The sequence below is a fragment of the Trachurus japonicus genome, chromosome 13 (genome assembly GCF_045865225.1).
Source record: "Trachurus japonicus isolate A0001 chromosome 13, Traja_1.0".
NCBI classification, from domain to species: Eukaryota; Metazoa; Chordata; class Actinopteri; order Carangiformes; family Carangidae; genus Trachurus; species Trachurus japonicus.
The window spans coordinates 37,581,013-37,604,160 of NC_140919.1; the positions used below are offsets into that span (position 1 = coordinate 37,581,013).

Below are 23,148 nucleotides of genomic sequence, written 5' to 3' on the forward strand. Positions count from 1 at the left end.
GTCCAGTTGCTTTCGATTTAACCTCCTTTGAAATACTATGACCTGGGCAAATGAGAATATGCACCGGCTACAATGACTGATGAATGAATGATTGAGTTTTTACCCAAATTTCTGTGTGTTATAGAAAGAAAATGATTTTTGTTGAGAGGTCTTCTGGGCCTTGACCTTAGAGTGTGTGTTTGACCTCCCAGAACAACATTTTTTTTTAAAAAAGAAATGCAAGAATAACATATCATCACAAAGTGCATTGTACTTATGTAGACAGAAGATAAACTAAACTTGGAGTACTTACTGTTGCTGGACTTGAGGTCCCTGTGGATGATTGGTACAAACGCCTGGTTGTGTAGGTAGTCCATCCCTGTGGCGATCTGAACCGCCCAGTTCACCAGGACCCTCGGCGGGACCTTCTTCCCAGCCAGGGCCCGGTTCAGAGCCCCTCCTCTGGCGTACTCCATCACCAGGCACAGGTTGGGCTCCCGCAGGCACACCCCACGGAGGGAAATTATGTTGGGGTGCCGGAGCATCCAGAACAGCCTGGCCTCCTGCCGCACGCTCTCCGCCGTGGCACTGATGTCCTCGTCGGGGTCTTGTCTGGCAGCCTTCACCGCCACTTCCTCTCCTCGCCACACTCCTTTGTATACTTTCCCAAACCCGCCGGCTCCTATCACTTCCTCCAGGAGCAGTTCTGAGAAGTCTATCTCCAAGGGGCACGCGCCAACCCCACCTGCCACCAGTCCCCCCGCGGTCAGCTGCTGGTAGCTGGCGGCGTCCCCCCTGGTGACGTAGTTGCTTGGAAAGATACCCACCTTGTCCTGGATCTTGCCCGTCCACCAGCCCTCGTCCCCGGACACTTTGGAGTCTTTAGAGAGAACCTCGAGAAGGTCGCCGCGCCGCAGGGTCAACTCCTCGTCCGCCGTGGCCTCGTAGTCGAACACCGCCGTCCAGTAGGGGTTGGGGTTGGGGTTGTTGGCCCCGCAGCGGTGGCCGGGGTGGGAGTCTGGGGAGCCAGAGGAGGAGACGGTGGAGGAGTTCCAGCTGCTGCCGTTCTCCACCTGCACAACCGGGGCCGGATACATCGGCGGCGGTGGGGTCATGTTTGGGGGCATGGAAGAGGAGGAGGAGGAGGTAGTAGTAGAAGAGGAGGGGGGCCCCGGCGGGATTAGGCAAGGGGGAGGCGGAGAGCAGCAGCCCCCACAGCTGGTGCAGGACAGGGGGGCTGCTGTGCCGCTCGCTCTGCCGTATGGGTTCATGGCAGCCTGACTGCTGTTTGATGCTGTCGGCCTGCCCTCTGTCAACTCAGGCACAAAATCCATACAGGGCCCATTTACCGAGACGACGAGGCGGCGTCCTCGACCACCAGCAGGGGGAAGAGGGGATCAGGGGATCAGAGAGCTGCAACCGCTCTCCCCCATCACCACATCTCGCTGTTGAAACTGTGCCAAATCCTGTCACCGGTTGCTGCTGTGCTGTTGCTACGCAGTGTGTAAGTAACATGTATTCCCAAAGGCAAGTTCATTCAGGGACAATGCGCATCAGGTCAAACAATGACTGTCAGATCACAGCAGAAGGGCAGCAAATCCATGAGTGTGACCCCCCCCCCCTGGAAACCTAATAGATTATTTCCACAATTGTGTCTCTTAAAAAGTTGCCATAGGCGCTCACAGGAGATATGAACATGGGGGTCAGCAGGTCGAATGAAATCCTTTGGACAGAAAATTTCAGTCTGATGAGTTTCTGATCAGAGAATCAACTGTGAAATTAAATCCAGACATGATTTCTTTCATATATTATTCTCTCTGGTCTCTCAGTTGCTGCCTTTAGTTACATACTTATAAATCCTCTACATTGCTGTTTACATTATTTGTAAAAGGCAAAAAAATCTGGGCCTTTGATTCCTCTACAGTTTTGAATCTCTTGAGTTAATAAATACATATCCTCCTCTGCGGTTTATATCATCCCATTGAGAACTAGGTCTTGCTTCAGAGAGTTGTTAATAAAAACCACAGCTGATTGTCAGATTAATTTCAGTGTGCAACACAGACTATTTAAGGTGCCAATAAAAACCGCAGTCTGTGTTTGAGCTGGGTGAAATCCTCTGAGCAGTGGTCCTCGTTATTTCTCATCCAGCCCAGTGTAGACGCACCTCCCCCGCCAGCCATCTCCATGAATATGGGCTCGTTTCTCTTCTATACAGCGTTGGGGAAACATTAGCGGATATATTCGCACTACATCCCGACAAGCCGGCACAGGCTAAATCCTACATGCATGGCCTCTCGTGAGCCGGTTCAGCGTCCCTGTATAGCCTTTACCAAAAAGGCCCCGTCCATTTTAAGACAGCTGGGGAATTAGAGAATCAAGCCGGCGGCAGGGCGGCAGGTATTCAATACAGAGCTGTAAACTGGCACCGTGTTCAGCATCCAGTCGAGTCTGAGCACAACAAACCCGCCTCCGTGTCTGTACAACGGCCTGGTTCAGTCGCCTCTGCCGGGCTACATTTGTGATGGAGACGAGTCTCCGATTGGAAAAGAAACTCTTGCGCTCCGGAGACAGTAAAGGGATGCCAGCATTTATCATTATCCCGCTGCTTTCTCAGCTCGCACGGTACAGTTTCACATCATCAATCATACAAGTCTTGAAGGGAAGGAGAGAGTTTTTTTTAAATGTCCACGGCGTCCTCAAGGAAGGCAGCAGCGATCGCACAGTGGCAATAAGGTGGAAAATAATATCAACGAAGCTTTGCGTGGAGGCATTGCTGCATTACAGTAGGCTATCACTGACCCGAGTGGACGAGATGAAATAATGCGATGAGGAGATCATCTCCGGCTCCATGTTGCCTTTATCAATAGATCGGCATCCCCTCTCCTCAATAATAATAGTAATAAATAATTATTATTATTATGATTATAATTATTATAGCCTATAATAATAATGTTATTTCTTATGCGCGCATATAGATTTCCAGTCTCACCTTAAGCGTCCTCCGCCCCAAACAGCCTGGGCAGCTTTATTTTAATACGTAAACACTGAACGTTTACTATAACCTAACCCGGACACTGAGGGCAGCAATATTCACCGACATCATCGCATGGGCGTGCGGTTGCATCCGAGTAAGAAGCACCATCAAAGGGCCGTAACCCAATTTGGCGACAGATTGAAACGCTCCCGGGAGTCCCTGTGGTCGCTGCTCAGCCGGCTGTCCACACGTCCATCGTACTCGAACAGGCTTTTCCTCCTCAAAGACGTGACATTTCGAGCACCGAGCTGTCAAGTCTGTGGGCTGACTTTGCATCCAAATACACCGGGGTGGCGTTCCCATACGTGGGAACAAGTGCTACTTCTTTCGCCGATGTACAAATCAGGCGGATGGTCGTCGCGCGCAGGCGGTTTCACGCGCTGCGTCCCGGCGCGCGTGTGTGCAGATCTAGGGAAGAGCTCCGCGCGCAGGGCGGAGACAAGGACGCCACAGTGTGTTGGAACGAGACGAGGCTGTGCTAGTGGTGAAGGTGCGCTGGTGCACTGTGGGTAATGTAGTCCCTCATGTACTCCTGCTGACCTACATCATTCTGGCAGCTGATATAACTAAATAATTAATTATATTAGTCTAAGGAAAAGGGTGAGCGTTGGTGGAAGGTAACCAAGTATACTTACAAAAGTAAATACAAAGTTGAGGGAGGCTACTTAAAGGGATAGTTCACCCTAGAATGATATTTCGCTCATTATCTACTCACCCTCATGTTGACTAAGGGCTGGAAGAAGTTTCAGATTCCTCCGTGGCTTCTCTGAGTTACAGGGGGTCTCGGCATAGCAGTGCATGTCCATATAACGGTTGCAAAGGGACACCGGAGCTCTTCGTAAAAAAACACACACAAAAAAACATCCAAATACCTCCATGCTGCTCGTATGTAATGTCCGTCTTGTGCTGAAGCCCCAAATTGCGTAATTGTCCCGAAAAAAATTAAATAAGTCTATATTTTAAGCTTGTTTGTAGCGGAAGCTTCTCGAAGCTCCTCTTCCTGGTCCGTCCAAATCTCGCGTCATTTGCGCCGGCGTCAGCATGCGTCAGTGCGGTTACTGCGAATCACGCGAGATTTGGACGGACCAGGAAGAGGAGCTTCGAGAAGCTTCCGCTACAAACAAGCTTAAAATATAGACTTATTTAATTTTTTTCGGGACAATTACGCAATTTGGGGCTTCAGCACAAGACGGACATTACATACGAGCATCATGGAGGTATTTGGATGTTTTTTTGTGTGTGTTTTTTTACGAAGAGCTCCGGTGTCCCTTTGCAACCGTTATATGGACATGCACTGCTATGCCGAGACCCCCTGTAACTCAGAGAAGGGACGGAGGACTCTGACACTTCTTCCAGCCCTTAGTCAACATGAGGGTGAGTAGATAATGAGCGAAATATCATTCTAGGGTGAACTATCCCTTTAACCTTATTTTCATTTTCTACTACTTTACACTTCTGACCCAAAATACAAATCCTTATCTACAAAAAAAAAAAAAAATTGAGAGAGGAAATTAAGCAACATTGGACTGATGCAAACATTAGAATCAATAATTATGATTTTTTTTAAGTCTATTGTGCTGATATATTATGTCTGCATAATGAGAAGCTTCACTACTTCATTTTTAGTGAAGTAAAGTAAATGCTAATACTTTTGTGAATTCAATAAGCAAATCCGTAAGACCTGCAGGACCTTTAATTGCAACACATTATTTCTACAGTACTGCTTTTGCTGAAGTTAAATGTCTGAGTACTTTGCAAATGCAAAAATGTCATACTTTATTTATTTATTTATTTACTGTACATGAAGCTTCCTGTCCATGGTCAGTGACTTAAGGTCAGTGAAAGAGCAACAGCCCTGAAGCTGGACATTCATTACTCAAAGACACTTTAGCTTGAGCCTCATTTTGTTAAAAAAAAACAATGAATCTAATATTCATCATAAATGAAACAATTACTCTAAAGGAGAAGAGGCTGTCTATTAAGACTAGAATTAGCATAAACACTTAGGTAATTTTCTTTTATGAAAGAGCATGGGATGAGGAGAAAATGTTATAGATTCCTTGATATGGCATAAGATTGAATTCTCTGAGAAAATTACATTACATGACATAGGTTGAGGGTTTTTATGCAAGCTGATCCCAGACATAAGACGTTGGCGTGGTTTGTTTTGGTAATACTTGTACATGGGGGAACAGGGAGTAGTAACTGGGCAACATAACACCAGTTTTGTTTGGTTTTTCAGGACTGTCCAATCTACGGAAGAAGAAAAATATATATATTTTCCTGTCCTCAAAATGCCTTGTAACTCCTTGACTCCTTGTGGTCTAGTTTTCTTCTACTGTATTTACATGTAAGGGAACTGATTATAACACACTTACATTGCACATAACAATGTATCATAAAGTTACCCAATCTTTGAAATAAAAAATACCTAAAGAATTAATAAAAAACTGTGTCAGAATCTAATTACAATGCAAAGTGAAATCAAACATGTGGGTATTCAGTGTACAGAAGCAGTAGTCACACCCACCAAATTTTAAACTGTACTGACCCCTGGTGTTGAAGGTGATTCAGTGTCCTATTCAGTTTTAAAACAGTGCCACAAGCGCAATCCCTTTCAAAAAATGTTTTGTGAAGTCCACCATTTTTTTTTAAATTCATGCCTTCTTTTAGGGCTTTCAACATAGAGTCTCCATTCAAGCATCAAAAATGTTCACCTCAATTAGCAATTACCATTTGTGAACATGCAGCACTCCCTCCTGAAGTCAGAAACCAAATGGAGAACCTTAAAATGTTCAATGTAACCCCAGTTTCTCTGTAACAGTAAATGTGGCCCTGGTGCCATGAGGCCATAAACTCACATTTTCACACCAAAATAAGAGTTCTAAGATTATGTTCAATTTAAAGTCTGGATAAAACATGTTAAGGGGTACACTACACAGCTATAGTAGATGGGGTAAGTAAAGTAACTAATTTCCTCCAGTGGTTCACAGTAAGTTATATAACATCAGTAGACTGACTGGTGAGAGCAAGCCCTTGGCTTTTTGCACTAATAAGTTTGCAAACAACTCTAAATTCCCTGGGTATATGTTTTTGCTGTTTTAGTTAATAATTTTCACTCAAACTGTGTGGAGATAACTGTATGCAATGATTTTGTCACTTATGACATTTAATCAATATTTTTACTGGAATATGCATCCAGTGGTACTAAAGCAAAGGTAGTGCCCCTTGAGATGTCTATGTGTTGCTCAATTTAAGATTTGCTTTCTTGTTTTAGGTCACTGGTTCATGTTTCCATCTAAAGGCCTTACTGTGTGTGGGGTACAAGAATAACACAATTAAACCTTCAATTCAAACAAGAGGACAAGCAATTCAGAACTACTGGTCTTTCACATTCTCTTGGCTGTACTGCAGCAGTTTATGAATTTTCACTTCACACTCAGCTAAAGTTTGTGGAATTTGTTTCACTTGCAGAGCAAAACAGAAGCAGGATTACCTGAGTTTACAGACTGCCCATGGAGAGGGATTCAGCAGAAAGTGTTACAGTATTACTGAATGACAAAAAGCCAGATGGCATGTGTGTGTCCACCTGTTGCCATGGCTGAATAACAAAACAGTGGCTTAAGGAATTTGTCTGAGTTGAGCTATTATTTTTTAATATGATACCATATTGTCTATATCACATAGGCCTTACAGTTTTCAAACTCACCGGTTTGTGAAATACCAATGGCATCGGGGGACCATGTTTAGCGACCACATGGTTGTGCTGTTGACTAATTTGTGAGGTTGCATGAAATCAAAATGTGATCACACAGCATAATAAATCTACACTGTACCTATCTAATATTATTATTAAATATATCAATATTCCCGTGCCTTTAATATTCACTGTAAAACAGCTCTCCTCACTTGAACATTTACTCAAGTATGTAAGTAGCCTACAATTGCTGATAATGGAATATGGAAACACGGTATTAAGTAGCCTATTTCCATTTTCTGCTTCTACTTTCCTCTGGCCTACAACATTTTGGAGGGAAATGTTTCATTTCATACCTTTACCCCACTATATTTATTTATGACTTTTATACTTTATATATACTTTACAAAAAATTTTTTATCAGAGGTTATGATGAGACTTTATTTATCCAGGGGGTTGATTTACAGACTGCAGCAGTAAGTAATAAAAAAATTAGCATCAAATTATACTGTAGAGTAGAAATGTAGGGGGGCAGAACATGGAAATAAGCCTATTCAAATTAAGTATGATTACCTACAATTTCCTGTTTATGAAGAAAACTGTGTAATATACTTAGTAACTTTCCATCACTCAACTTCCATGTGTGTTTGTAGGTGCAGGTGGTTACTGCAGTAGGGGTTGGGAGTAGACCAGCCTATTGAACTACATTACATTATGTTGACGGTTGTTCCTCTTGTGCAAATCAATGAGGGTAATCAAACCACTTGTGTTGTGTACAAGCCAAATAACTTTGTACAGCTCAACTGCACCACAAGCTCCATCCTCCAAAACGACCATGCAGTTGAATCAACGCCTCTCTAATAACACAACCTAAACAAAAACTGAGCACGATATGATCTTCATGGACTGCAGGACTGTTGTAGACTGTCATATTTTTAACGGGGTCATTCCTATGTTCCCACAGCCCTATGTTCCCACATTTCTAACTTTTGTTGTCACTGAAAATTAGGCCCTATGTTCCCACAGCCCTTTGGTCCCACCATTGGTTGGGTTTAGGCAATGAAGAAAATAGTTGGTTAAAGCAGAAGTAAGCGGAATGTTTGTGTTAATATAAGTCTTAAATAGTTATATCTTCTGACAGCAATCACTTATATAGAGTGTTTGGTCTGAAACACGGGTCTGTCAGTCACTCTGCTCTGCTGTAAGCCGAGGAGAAAACTTTCCTTGTATCCTACAACCTTTATCCAATGAGGAGAGAGAACGGCATAAAGGGGCGGTCCTCTCTGTGTGTGCAGCCAAGGGATGCGCGTGAATGTGGTGACGTAGGGACGAGGGCGGGGACTGCTAACTCCATCGGCTGACAGGAAGTTAGCCAAAACGACCGGATCGCTTACTTCTGCTTTAAGTTTAGTAAAAAAAGACCCGATAGAGGCTAGACAGGCCAGATAGATAGAGTCCAGATAGGTAGAGAGAGTCCAGTGGGAACATAGGGCCTAATTTTGAGAAAAATCTTAGAACTGTGGGAACATAGGGCTGTGGGAACATAGGGCTGTGGGAACATTAGTCCAGTAATTTTAGGCCAAAAAAGGGATCAACGTTAAACAAATTGCAACAGAAGCAAACTCAACTGATTTTGTATCCTCAACATGTCCTGATATACATGTGCCGTCAAAACGGTGGAATTTATGCAAATGTATGCAAATTTGCTCATGTTAACAAAGAATTTCAAAAAACTTGTAATACATTTTTTGTTTGTCTTAATGTAAGTAATCAACTCAGTAATTTTCATGGAGATATCTAAAGGTTAAAAATTTTACCCTATACACGTGAAAAACATTTGTTATATGCGTATAAATGGGATATGTTTGGGTGTTTTTCTAAACTTTCCCCTAATGGGATTCTTCGGGGCTTTTTTTTCCCTCACTCAGAACATGTTGAGGATGCAAAATCAGTTGAGTTTGCTTCTGTTGCAATTTGTTTAACCTTTTCTCATAAAATGACTGGACTACATAGGGCTGTGGGAACATAGGCATGGACCCTTTTTAACAAGGTGTACCTGAAAATCATCTTCCTCAGTGTTTATACAGTATAGTACAGTCGTAGTAGTAGTAGTAGTGTGCATGGTAGTGTGCTGCCCCCTGTGCGTTACTATTTGTAGGCTGCACCAACTGGAACGCGCATGCGCCGTGAGCGCGGGCGCAGCTCCGTTGGTGTCGGTTGGTTGGGTGATCTTGGCAACGTCTCGCTCTGTGCACAGACAGCCGACGGTCGGTCAGCGAGTGTTTCCACAATGTCTGGAGAAATTACTTTAACGGAATAAGGAGCCGGGAGAAAACAGCGGAGCGGCGTCGGGTAAGGTGTGTGTGCTCTTTTCATTTTCTTTTTCTTTCTGTGTGGAAAGGTTGTTTTTTTTTCCTGTGAACAGCCTCGGTTGAAACAGTGCGGGCGATTCAAAAGCGCTGAAAAGTGACGAGTGAAGTAACAAACGTTAGCGAGCAAACAACCGAGACACCGACCGAGCAGTAGACCAACTTCACTCAGTGCAGAGAGAGCAGCCGCGGCTTTACTACGGCTCACTCAGCTGCTGGGGCTCACCCCCCAGCCTGGACCCGTCCACACCGGCTCCCTGCTCCGCTGCGACCCCGGCGTCCATTCAGCGGAGCGGCTTTAAAACCTGAAATAACGCCGCTGCCCGCAAAAAAATGTATTAGCCACAAAATATTCTCCAACCTTCCTCGTCTTTTTGGGCTCCAGTGCGCATGCTTGTTGAGCTCTGCAGACTTCGCATTTGTAGTTTTTCGTACCTGAGATAATCGCAGTTGTGAGGGCCAGGAGAAAACGGCAAAACTACAAGTTCCAGACAATGGGAGCTTTGTTTGGGAGCGCAGCTAGCCAGCTAGTTAGCCTGGTACGAGCTTTGAATCTCGAGTAGTTGTGCTGCCTGCAATCGGAAGTTGGCTTGGCTGGGATTTGTTTTAGAGCGAGCTGCATGGGGAGGAAGAAAAAAAAAACAACAACACACACACACACACACGTTTTCAGTAGGAGTTTTGCAGTAGTTTGTTGATGGTTTGCTATGATAGGTTGTGCAACATGTTATACTAATCGCGGTGGTGGCTGTAAAAGGAGGATTGATCGTAGCTGCTGCCTGTTTGGACATGCATATTGTGTTCAGCTGTCAGAAATCGTGTGCACAGTGCGCAGGATTTGCAAGCGCATGGTAGATATTATATACACAGTGTGTGTGCGCATTTGTGTGTGCATTGAAGGGAAGGAGGTGATGATGATGCCTCGAGTCGGCGTGTCGTCTCCCTTTCATAGAAACCCCCCGTGTTGCTGCTGCTGTATTCCCCAGCTCTCAGGAAATGACACGTCGAGGAACAGGATGATGGATCAGTCGTGCAAGAGCAGCAGAGCATGGCAGCGGTGTGCACATATTCTGGGCATCATTTACTCTGCTTGTCTCCCATGTGGAACTAATAGAATAATTATTACCAGTGAAAATCTGAGAATGATGGTGTGTTAAAGGCCGGGGTTATTCTGCTCCTTACACGCCTCTGTAACCATGGACGGGTTAAGAGACGATGAGCACCTGGGCACAGACATGTAAAAGCCCCCCTGCTCCTCCTTTTCCACTGCATTGTACTGGTTCAACTTGACTCCACTTGCCCTCCTTGAGTCATAGATTAAAAAAAAGAGTTGTGGATAGTACCAGTTACTTTTTCTCGCTGTCACCTCCACCAAGGTACCAAGTGAGTGATATGATGTGAAATCACTACGCCACAGTGTACTGATTGTGTTCTAGCCGATACATTTAGTTTGGCAAACCCAAAGCTTTGCCATGGTGAGTAGCGGAGGTATGGGTGGTTCAGTTTGGTAACCTTTCCGTATCCTCAGTCTTTCATTTGTGTGTTCCACTGAAGATGGCATCAAGGAAGTGAATGTTGTCACTATAGTATCAACAACACATTGGGTTACTACTGGCACAAGAAAATGAGTACCTGTTACCTAAAAAGCAAGAGGAGTTCAGCTTAGTCAGTAGAAGTGGTGGAGTAATGGTAGAAAAACTAGAGATTCAAAGTGATGTTTTGGTTGTTTTGTATTTCTTTGCAGCTGTGTTTGTGTTCTTGTGGTCTCTTTCTGTCTCTGTAGTGGTTTTACACATCTTTGTCTTCATTCAATCATAACATACCCGACTGGACACTTGTCTCTTTGCAGTTGTTTTGTGTCTCTGTAGTAATTTGACTGAAATATTATAATACCCCTGGGCTTCTCCACCATTGGTCTATTCAGTAATCTGGAACGGCACGTAATGCACACACTACAATTGCTGTACAGTGGGGAAATCCAGCACTTCATCTTCTGTTTAAGAGCATATCAATTTGAAATGCAGTCTGTACAGTGGTAAAGTTTATGCTAAATAGTAATGACATGGTTCTCCATATTGTAAATCCAGTTTCCGCTGATCAAAGGCTGGGCAGCAGACAGAGAGCCAGTTATACAATGCTCTCCGTTTATGGTTTCCACGAAGACATTTCCACCCTTTGCATGGCTGTTTGAAAAAATGTTACACATTGAAAGCAAAACTAAGCGGGTTTGCTATGTATGGAGGGGGAACTCTCTCTTTCTGAAAATCCAAGGCTGCCGCTTTTATAATTGAGTTATGTGTCCAGCTCAATGATACTTGGACCAGACACAATGGTCTTGTGAGACTTTACGGTTTGAGATGATCTCAATCCAGGAAATTTACTGTTCACAATCTTTATGTCTCACAAACACACAGACTTACTTCCCGTCTTTATTTGTAAGTCTCTACTCGTACCTGCCAAAGCAAATGTTCCATAAACTTTTAAGTGGATTTAAGGGAAAACAGCAACTTCCAAGAGATGAAGCAAACTAAGAATCTCCAACTGCAATAATTGTGATTTAATGAAAAAATGTAATTGCCTCCAACTTCGCTATGATGTGGGTTTTTATTCCGTCTGGTGTGAAGGTTGTTGAAATTCTGTCATCCAGATGTTATGCAATGCGGATATCTAGGAACGTCTCAAGAGTTCATTTGGTTCACGACTCAGATTTCGTCTAGAATATGTTCTGCCACCAGTGGTGCTCAGTTTTGGAGGATTCTGCCAGGCAGATATCTTTACAAGTGTTTTTGTTTTGATATTGTTATCACATTATCAGTGCATATTTATGGGGGATGCCCTGATTTATCGGCCGCTGGTCCTTATCGGATGATTTTCATCAAAAATAAGTTATTGGTGCGTCGGAAATGATGGTTCTAGTCACCAGTCACCTTCAAACCGATCATCTGTGTTATCTATCTGTGGCCCAGATAAGCATTGCGTGGTTTGCGGTGTAGTCTCCCTGTCTCCCAACTTGTTCAGTGCGCTGGCACATGTGACAGACTGCAGAAATAAAACAGGACATCAGCCCCAGTGAAACTTAAAGGGACAACGAGGAGTTTCTATTCGGTTATAAAAAAGTCTCACGTTAATGTGGATGAATCTCCGCTACCCACACTTGTTAATGGGCCCATTTTCGATAAATATATTGTTCTGTCTCTATCGTTATTTTGTTATTATTAGTGGTGGCGGAAATGCTGGGCGAGCCGACCAGCATTTCCTTCGTGGCGAGTCATGAGAATAACGCAGCCGAATCGCCGTTTATGGTCGGAACTACGACGGTATGTGAACCTCTTTGAACCTCTGACTTTAATTATTGATGAATGAAAACATGAGTCTGTCTTGCGCCCGGTCAAAGAAATGTACGGTGCGCGCGGAGGCTCATAAATGTAGTGTGAAAACGCTTCGCTTTTCCAAAACTCCTCGTTGTCCCTTTAAAGAGTTTGAGATTGACAATAAGATGAGTCATCTGCAATCACAGGTGATCAGTATCGGCAGCAACAAAGATTCCCAAGAAACCCTATATCTACACCCATGACGTAACTTTGGACCCTCATCACATTGTGGCGAAGCCCCTCTAGCAGGCAGGTTGTTGTCGGCTATAATGATGGCATACAGTCTGTGATCTCTAGGAGCATCTCACATTCTTTGCTACTTATTTTGTAGTTTTAGTGCAGACAGCTGCAGGAACAAAGGGTCCTGTCTTCAAAGGCAGCTGACTGTGGGCCACCTGAGTTATTTCACCTGTAAACATTTCGTTGAATCACAGTGTCATATCTCGATGGAGGTGACTCATCAGCTGTTCATTTTTCCCCGCTTCCTTTGTTCTTAACAAAGATTTTTAAGGGACTTCCACACACCAGCAGCAGCATATAGTCACGGTCATCTGTCGGGTTTTTCCAACAAGGTCTCTTAAGATGTTTTTAAGGAAGCAAAGACGGTGTTTTGGCGCCAGATCTGGTTGGACTTCTCCTCTCCCAACCGCGACACCTTGGCAGCCCTCCTGCTGTTTGTAATTTTAGAACGAGAAGTCTCTTGCCAGGTTTCTGTTTAATCCTCGGAGGCGTCTTAGTTAAATAAAGCGTAATGGAAATGAACCAATTGTGTGTTTTTCTCGGGTATGGAAGGACACACACTCAAACACTTCAAACAACATACATCACAATCGTTGGGTGCACCCTGACAGGTCACAGAGAGGGAGGGTGATACCTTAGGCTAAGGATGCCATCTGGTCTATGTCAGGGTGCACAGTGATGGCTCAGTGTGTGTGTGTGTGTGGGGGGGGGTTTAGGGGGATGAACATGTGTATTCTCTTGAACTTGAGCTGATGGAGTTGAGCCATTGTTAGCCGACTTTCCTGCTACAAACTACACACACATTCATTTCTTATTGAAGTATATTTCAAGCTGCTCTCCTTGCGTTTATTGCCAGCTCATGCTGTTGGTTTATACTCCTTATAAACCAACAGTGTGATGCAGTTAAGTGGTTAATCTTAATGGGTCACCACACACACATCATTACACCTGGCACGGCAGCCTTTTCCCAGCCGGGGTTGAACACAGTGGGGACATCAATTTACCGTAATAAACAGGCATTTCTATCTGGGTTGACAATTTTAGTGCAAGTGTTGCTTTTCTGCTTTTATTGTCACGGTGGTACCCCGAATAAGTAAGGCAAGTGTGTTTGTAAAGCATCTTTACATAAAGCAAAGAAGTGAAAACATTCAAAAACAGCAGATAAACCCAAATCTCAATGGCATTGATAAAGGATTTACGATAGAAAAAAAAAATATTGAATGGAGTTATAATCTAACTGCAGATGTGGTGCTGTACCTAATGTATACAGACTCCAGACACCCCGCACAAATTTGAATATTCCCATAAATCCATGCTGCTGTTGTTTAAACAAAATACAGGCTCATCCAACGAGACAGTCAGAAGGAGAGCAAAACAGAAGCGGAGAGCGCACGGCGTGGGCGAGAGCCAGCGTTCATGCACAGAGGACTGAAAATGAAATGTTATTTGATAATTATGTAAGGCAGTGTGGTTATGTCACTTCTGATGCTTGTTCATAAACCTGATGATTGCGTGTAGACCGGCACATTGCAAATAAAATGTGTAGGGCTTATACTGTTATCAAAGGGCTTTACCTGAGCCAGTGGTGTTATGTAAATGGGTCTAACGTAGGCTGAGTGTGTGTTCGGTCAACCTGCGTCATACACATGTATTAGTCAGCGATGTGCAGGTGTACAGCTTTAGATGACACGGTATTAGACCACCAACAGTGTTGCAGTCTGGGCTCTCTTTGATGTATTTGCCTCCCTCCTTTGAGGGTCTTATCCATAAGTCATCGCGGACGACGGTGTCAAGAGGTCAGAGATTTACACGTAGAGGAGCGCACCATGCTTCCTGAGATGAGTCTGTTGCTTTATGGCCTCCTGTGCAGCTATAAAACATTTGCCATGTAGGCAGCTGATCTATCAAGCCCGCCTCCTCCTTCAGAGGTCAAACTCCCTCAAGGTGTTGTTTACCAATCTGTGTCCTCTTATCAGGGCAGAGGATGAATCAGAGAATCACAGTTGTGCGTGGAAAATGTTCAAAATGTTCCTGCGTTTGCCCGACAGCGCTGTGCTCTGTCGGTCTTCTTGTCGGAGGATAGGGTCTTCTCAGGTTTGGATATATAAAACAGGACGGGACTCCCAGGCGTAGCCGAGGCTACATCCTAGGCTGCATCTTTCCTCTCTGTGACTCCTCTGTGAGCAGGGTATGTTTGACTGGGGTAAATATAGCCTGTTGGTTTTAGCTGGAGGATAAACACAGATGTTGAGGAGGTCTTTCTTGCCACAGGTTTGCCTGCATCCTCCCCCTGGTCAGCGGTGGTAGCAGAGGGAGAGAGGAAGAGGAAAAAGCCTCACCGATCATCCACAAAACACTTAAACAAGGTTATTGAACTCAACACTAAGCTCTTGACAGGGTTACAGGAGACGTAGGGCTACAAAGCATCTCGACAGCCTGACAAAGTGTTGTACATAAAGAGTGATTTACAAAGGCCCGTATATTGCAGTCCATCTTGGAGGCCACTCCACAGATAAACACACTTAAAGGGATAGTTCAACATTTTGGCAAATTGGCCCATTGCCACAATCCCTATAGTCTTAGGAGTAGGTTTGTTACCTTTAATTGTCAGTGCAAGCTATTTTTAGAAGGGCGAAGCAGAGCCGTGAGCTGCTCAGGGCTACGCTACGGAGGCTCATAGGATTTCTTGGTTTTCCTCATCAAATACACAATCCAACAACTCCAAAACGCTGTCGTGGACAAGTTTTGATCTGCACATTTACCACGCTATGAGATAATACCAGAACGTAACAAGACGGAGTTGGTCAATTTTTGCAAAACCGTCAGGGGCAGTTTTTCAGCAAGCAGTCTCTGAATTTACCTTGAAAACGACTCCGTCTCGTGATGTCCGTTATTATCTCATAGCGTGGTGAATGTGCAGGTCACAACTTGTCCACGAGAGCGCTTTGAAGTTGTTGGATTGTGTATTTGATTCAGGAGAACCAATAAATCCCATTAGCCTCCATAGCGTAGCTCTGAGCAGCTCATGGCTCTGCTCTGCGGATCTAAAAATAGCTTGCACCGACAAATAAAGGTAACGAACCTACTGTTATATGACTACAGGGATTATGGCAATGGGTCACTTTGCCAAAATGTTGAACTATCCCTTTAAGCCTCCCATCAGGTGAATTTAAACTTGAGTATTTGATCTGTGTTTTCTGAAGCTGAGGAGACCTGAAGGTATTCACAGGTACATTTGTACGAAAGCCAGTTTTTCTGAATTCTCACAGTGAATCCAAGGTGGGAGGGGGGCGGGAGTCGCTACAGTAATTGGCTATAGTCCCCGGACAGTGTTGAATGTGCTCATCTCCATAACATTAAGAGCTCTTATCTCGTACTCTCCCGCTTTTGTAATGTCTCTCTGCAGCCTGTATGCCCCTCTGAGAAGGGCCTGATGTTAAACGGTGTTTCAGTGCTGCGCTGTAAGAGACTGTTGATAATAGAGGCACAAATCATGCGTTCGATCTCCTGGGAACAGGCTTTGTTCTAGAAACTTCCAAAGCTTTCAGATTCACATCCATTAACACACATTGTCATGGAGCCGAGAGAGGAAGCCGCCACCTTTCTCTGTAATGTCTTTATTCGCTTTCCTTCAAGTTTCCCGCGTCCTGGGAGTTGAGTTCGTCTGCTGCTTTAAGGGGAAAGAGTGTAGTAGTTACACCTGCTTCATATCTGTCCTTAACTGAGGCTTCACACATAGGGTTGACAGGTGGCACATGTGTGTGTGTATGTGTGTGTGTTTCCACAAAGAGCTCTGTCATGGCAGAAATGTTCTGGAAAGAGGAAATCCTGCATGACGGGATTAAGAAACAGCTGATTCTGTCTCCATCTGTTTTTATGCCGTGCGGAGGAGGAAATTAACCTTGTGTGCCCTGCATGCACATGAGCTTGACCATCACACACACCTGTCAAGTCTTAAGCTCACTCGCTATCCCTGTTTAAGTCTGAGGAGGATTCCTTTCCCTTTTTTTTTTGGCCATATAATTAGTTTGAGTTTGAAATTATTACTTAAAATAATTCAGATTACTCTCATATAGACAACAACAAAAAAGAAAGGTCATATTGGGAAATTTGAGAAGCTGGAATCAGCAAAAGTTAAATTGTTGATGATCTTTGCAGCTCTACTCATTATTCATTTAGAACATTAAATGGTAGAAAATGCCTGTCATAGACCCAGTGTTACTTATTTTGTCAAAACCAACGGTCTGAAAAACCATATTCAGTCTACTGAATATGGTTTTTCAGACCGTTGGTGGACATTTTGCCACTTTTCACTGTAGACTACAGTGAAAAGTGGCAAAACTGTAGACTCTACAGTGAAAAGTGGCAAAATGTCCACGTTTTGAAATACTGAAAACCAGTGAGCACTTGGCATTTTTCCACAAATTATGATTAAACCGATAACAAGAAAATGAGAGTCAACTGACTGACCAATAATAAAGAATTACTTTCAGCATCAGCACAAAATGATTAGCCTTGATGCATTAACAAGGGGTTTAAGATAATGACAGGATGTTCAAACCCAGTGATCAAGAGGCGTTTAATGTGAACGAGGGATTTTACGAGTCCTTTATCTCAGTCGGCATCCTGAATCACTGGATCAACAAGAGGCTGTAATGATCGAGCCCACTGCATCGGGGCAGTGAGTCATGAAAGATCCGCATCAGCTCTCTCCGTGTTGCCTGGTGGAGGTCAAGCTGTTGGACAGGAAGTGAGTGAGCGCCGAGGAGGACGCGGGCGTGCGTGAGATGAGTGTTGCTATGAATCAGACGTTAGGCGTCAGGGCGAGACGTGGTCCTACACCGCAGAGATCAGTCACTAAGATGAATGACCAGGTCACGCAGGACATGAGTAAAAACATTCTTTCCCAGCTCAGAAAAATGTAACAGTTTTGTCTCCAATATGCAGCTCTTCTTTTCCCATTCATTGTTGGCATAGTTTAAGATTAGCTCATCCTGCTTTCTGGAGGGGAGCCACGCGCTGCTGCCGACTGTAGCTGGGAAGGAAAATAGTTTGAGAGAAGGGTGTAACACCAAACACAACGAGGAGGAAACGTGTAGACAGATTTGCATGGTCCTCTGTCTCTCAGGATGTTTTGCTTTTAGTGACCTGCGTGTCCTTTTTAAAACGCAGGCCGACAACACAGCACACACACACACACACTGGCCTCCTGTGTGTGGTTATGAATCTTAATGGGAGTGAGTGAGTTTAAAAGATGTTTTTAGTTACCTTTTTTTCCTCTCTCAGTGCAAAATGTTTCACAAAACGACATCAAAAGTCAGTGCCTCTTTGTTTTCCTTCATTTTGCGGTATATGTGCAGAAAGGCATGCGTGCATACAAACGGCCTCTCCCTCCCTCTGCCTCTTCACAGCTCACATCTCCGGGTATGACTGCTGCTGACTGTGGAGCCATTGTTTTAATGCTAATTGAGTATAGCATGTGGTCATTCCATGAATGCCTCTTGGCCCAGTTTTTTTTATGGTACCATATCAAAATGTGCATTTATTCCCCCCCCCCTCCTCATTTCCAAATCAGATTTGATACTGTGATGGAGGTTATTTAGCAGGCTATTTCCACACAAGTTCATTTGGTCTACCTTGCACAAAGAGACTCTGGTATGCTAATGTGTTTATGCTGTCGCTGAGGCAGAGCGGTGTAGATAATATGTTAAATCTGCTCTATAACGGGGACATAAGGGGATTTCTGAGAAACGTACGCTATACAGCTGTTTTAGGGCTTTTTGAAAAATTGGTATCTAATCCACTGTGTGTGTCTGTGTATATATATTATAGTGAAACAAGTCAAAATATTCTATATAGTCATATGACTTCACCAAGCAGAGGCAAGGGACTGAAAATGCAAAAGATTTTTTTTGTCATGTAATGGTCAGATGAAATATGACCTGAAGAGGACAGTTAAAGTTATAGCTCCATGAGTTTGAAGGCCCATTAGATGCCAAAACACTGCAAACTGCTTTATGATACTGTGAGGAAGAATTTAATAACTCTGGAAAATGATCACAGTGACGTTATTTATGTCTGCAATCCCAACTATTTCAAGGTAAGCGGGTAGTGATATGCCAGATTCGCCCAGCAGAAACCTTCACATTGAACCGGATGAGGCAGAGTGATGCAGTGAGTTCAACCATTTTTGCTAGACATCCTTTTTTTTTGTGTGGACATGGCTCCCTGCTGTGTCAGTGTCAAGGGCCTTGTAGAAATAAACAAGGACGGCTGTGTTCTTTCACACATTGCTAATGTCTCTCAGAGGATGGCCTTAATCTGCCTTTATATCTAAAAAATGGTTGAGGTCGACCACAGTTCAACAGCCTTCCAGCAAGCGTTCAAAACAAATAAAAGACTCAAGTGGGAACTCTCGATGAAATGCAACCATAGGCATTCAGAAGAGACTATGACTATCCTCTGGTTGTAAGTTGGCGGTTTCTAGCAGTCACAATAAAGATGTTGATGTCTGACAGACAGTAACTTAAGATATGTGGAGATGATAAAGCGTTGTAAATATTCGCAGCATGTCAGAACAACAGAGTATCTTGTTTTTCAGTTCAATTCAATTTATTTTATTTGAGAGGGACAGGGCAAGTTAATGGACATCACCGTATGCAATACAATAATGTAAACATGCCAGATTGTAGCCATTGGAAAATTTCCATCTGTTGTCCCTAGCAGTTTTTTAAAACAAGAGAACAATACATTCAGTAGGTCCATCTGGTAAAGTGCGGACATGCCTCGAGTACAAACAATAACAAAGTGCAATCAGTCTTAATAAAGTGCATATAGCAGTACATTATACCGTGAAATGCAATGGACTGGATAGCAGTAAAGTGCAGTAGTCATTAGGTAAACATGTTTCAGTATCAGTCAAATATACATTCAGTAATGCGATTCTAAAGCTCTAATCAGTTGTACTAGTTATTGAGTAGCACATAACTGTAGTTTTTATAAAATACAACTGAAATCTGTCCGGTGCTTTGTCACACCGAGTAGAGTTAAAAGGAGCAGAGATGTATTGAATATGGTCACATCCAGTCTGAAAGCATCTCATACCCTCTGTATAGTCGCAGGCGGATAATGTCTGAAAAGGAAGTGCTGAGGGAAACTATAGTGGAGCTCCTACTGCTCCAAATCCCTCCAAATAAACCTTCTGTTCATCCTGCACTACATATACTGTATATATATATATATACGCACATAATGTCCTCCTTTTTTTTTTGCTGAGCCTGATCACAGAAATCTCCTGAGCTCTTACTCCACGTTGGATCTATGCCTCCCAGTGCTGTTTAAATGGCTGATTAAATTAGTAGTATTGTAATTAGCTTTGCTGATGCCACCCGTTGAAATACTAAGCATTGTAATGCTTAGCTCGTTGACTAATTTTAATCTTCAGTTTGAAGCGCACACTCTGCCATTTGCTGTCAGATTATGCACGGCCCTGCTGTAAATGACGGGTGACCATGTTGTGGTAAATACGCCTTTGTTTCGCTTGACAACCATCATAAACGTCAATTATCAGTGTATGATTATTCGTAATCTAAGATGGTGATAACGGCAGCTGTAGCTGATTTCCAGACCAGCGTGCGTGTGTGTGTGTGTGTGTGTGTGCAGCAGTGACAGCTTTGTTAGCCGTCCCATAGGAGCAGAGCAGAGAGCGGCGGACAGGAGAAGGAAGTGACAGAAGTTTGGGTGTTGCTCCACACAACAGCAGAGGCTGTTATCATCGTGGGAGAGGAGGAGACGGATGAGCCGATAAAGTCAGAGGGAGAGAATTAGAGAAATGGCCAAGACAGGGGGAGGAGGGAGGGAGGGAGGGAGAGGAGGACAGATAGAGGAGACGTTAAAATGAAGGTCTGTTGGTAAAGAAAGGCGGCCCAGTGTGCCTCCTTCTCCTCTTTCACCTCTCCCTGATTTGTCCTCCCCTTTTCTCTCCCTCTTTCCCCGCCAGGACCTCCGTTTGCCGAGCTCTGATTAGATAATTGTCTGGTTCGTTCACCGTTGTCAGTTGAAGGCTTCACCTGAGAGATGATAAGGGATGGGAAGGAGAGAAGAAACCACAGTGGAAGTGAGTGACGATTTAAAAAAAAGAAAGAAAAAAAAGTGTGTGAATGTGATACGATCCCAGAGAGAGAGGTGGGAGGGAGCCTTGGAGAGGAGAGGGTGTATTGTTTGTGAATCTGTAGAGGAAATGCACAGTCTGTTGTGTGGTTGTCTCTGGAGAGGGTTTGTATGTGGAGCACATCTCCTCTGGCTGCGATGATGAGTACGATTAAGAAGAGATGCAACATGAAAAGATTTTACAAAAAAGAGCGAGGCAGGAGACAGTGGAGGTTTTGTCTCAGCTGCAGATACGAGGTGACTGCTTGTGTGTGTGTGTGTCTGTGCATGCGCTGAAGGTCAGTGCTATCACCCCACCCCTGGTTGAAACTCGCTTGACCCAGTTTGTTGCCTAAAGGCGTTCAAACACACACACACACACAACGCTTCCCTCCTCCTCTGTCTCAGACGTGCACTTAGACAACCTCTCTGCACTCTTCCCTCTCCCCGACATGAACTCCGCCGCTGCTGCTGCTCTCAGCCCAAACACCTCAACACACACATGGCTGCATCCATTAAGCACATTTCTGCCATGCATCTACTGCAGACAACCCACCCACCCACCCCCCCTTGATGTGCATACACACACACTCACATGCGCGGCTGTCTACAGAGGGGCTGTTTTTTTCCCAGTGGTTCCCACGTCTGAATCTGACAGGAATGTTGGCAGCCCCATGGGGAGCCTCGAGGCTGCGTTTTTTTTTTTTTTTTGCCCCCCCCCCCACCCACTTCACATTTTATAAGAGAATAGTTGAACATTTTGAGAAATACCTATTTGCTTTGGTCCAAAGACTTAGATGAACCTGACCCTGTAGGTGGATGGCTTATCTTAGGAGGAATGGCTAGCCTGCCTCTGTCCAAAGTCTGTCTACAGTTACATCTTAAGCTCAGTGTATCTCATCTGTTTAATTCATTAAAAAAATGAAATGTAAAAAACAATTTGTGGTTTTATGAGGGGTTAGGTACAAGAATATTTCTTTAATGGGCACTTTGACTTACTTGTAAGCAGACTCGCTGATTTCCCCCTGTTTCCGTTTTCTGTCATAACCTAATTCTAGCTCCAGTGTTAATTCAGATATGGAAGCAAAGAAATTATGCCTATTTCCCAAACTATGTCAAATTATACCTTTAACCCCCCCTCCCTTCAATTTTCCTGCCTTTTTTTCTTGTTCTAATCTCTAAACTTTTTGCCATTAGTCAAATGTTTTCACTCCAAACCGCAGCTGTCTGCACCTGGAAAACAAGTAACCCAGTGTATGCTTCTTTCTTTCTTTTTTTTTGTTGGTGAGCACATGTGCAGCTCAGTGTGGGTGCGCATGTATGCGTGTGTGCATGCATGGCTGTAGAACCACACCCTGGACTCACGCCACGCTTTAAACCAAACACACACACAGAGAGAGAGAGGGAGAGAGAGAGGACTTCTGGGTGGATTTAGCTTGTTGTGACAGCACACTGCACTACTTTAGGCCCGGGACCAAGATGACTCCGGATCGCAGGCTGAAGAGCGAGGGAAGTGACAGCCTCGCAGGCCTTCACACCATCCCTGCCGCTGTGGTGTCGGACAGTTTTTTGAAGAACAAAAGTGATGATGTTGATCCGGTAGTACATTCCCTCTGTTGGAGTTTCATTTGAGTCTACTTGGAGCAGACACACCTTCCTCTTGGCTGTCGTTACTGGACAAATTCCACTTCAGAGGTGCCGCTGCCGGTCCAGATGCCTGAGATAGTTTGTAGGGGCTGAGATCTCTGCCGGCGTGTGAAACTCCCCCCTTTACCTCCCCTCTGTGTGATTGATACTGTGACCTGCACACCAACAAGCATACATAAATTATCACCACCACTTTAGCATGAAAACCATATGCCGTTGAAGTTTTAAAATAAGTTGAGGTCGACCTCTGGATTCTGAAGGGAAGGCGTTGACAAGAGCTTCAGTCAGGTCCTGTGTCTCCATTAAACTCCCCATAATGGGGTGTTCATATGGGCTAGTCCAGGACGCACACTCACACACACAATGCTACTGTGAGTTAAAAGGAGCCACACCTTGCTCCTGTAATCCTCTTTCAGTCGAAACAAACCCCTCTTTATAATGCCTTCTGAATAGGGTTCACCTGTGCTCACCACCTGCCTCTCATTTTGCAAAAGTGTATGTGTGTGTGTGTGTGTGTGTGTGTGTGTGTCAGGAACATTTTAAAAACTAGACACAACAAATTTCTATCATGAAATCATGTTTTTGAGTTTTGAATAGTTGCCACAATTGTGACATCCATAACATGGTATAAGATAAAACATACATTTATTCTTCGGAAGATTA

At 44.1% G+C, this 23,148-nt stretch overlaps 2 protein-coding genes across 4 annotated transcripts in view; one reads left to right on the top strand and one right to left on the bottom strand.

The window, feature by feature from the left end:
* map3k10 (mitogen-activated protein kinase kinase kinase 10) overlaps positions 1-3,291 on the bottom strand; it is a 39,575-nt gene extending 36,284 nt beyond the window's left edge. Inside the window, exon 1 of the mRNA XM_085796412.1 lies at positions 293-3,291. Coding sequence (XP_085652538.1) covers positions 293-1,313 — 1,021 coding nt within the window. The 5' untranslated portion in view covers positions 1,314-3,291. The remainder of the gene's footprint in view (positions 1-292) is intronic.
* Positions 3,292-8,884: 5,593 nt separating this feature from the next.
* The window catches only part of sipa1l3 (signal-induced proliferation-associated 1 like 3), an 83,403-nt gene continuing 69,139 nt past the window's right edge, over positions 8,885-23,148 (top strand). Inside the window, exon 1 of one of the 3 annotated variants that reach the window (XM_085796416.1) lies at positions 8,885-9,067. The gene's annotated coding sequence lies outside the window, so the exon portion shown is untranslated. The remainder of the gene's footprint in view (positions 9,068-23,148) is intronic. The other 2 variants (XM_085796414.1, XM_085796415.1) reach the window with 2 other exon arrangements.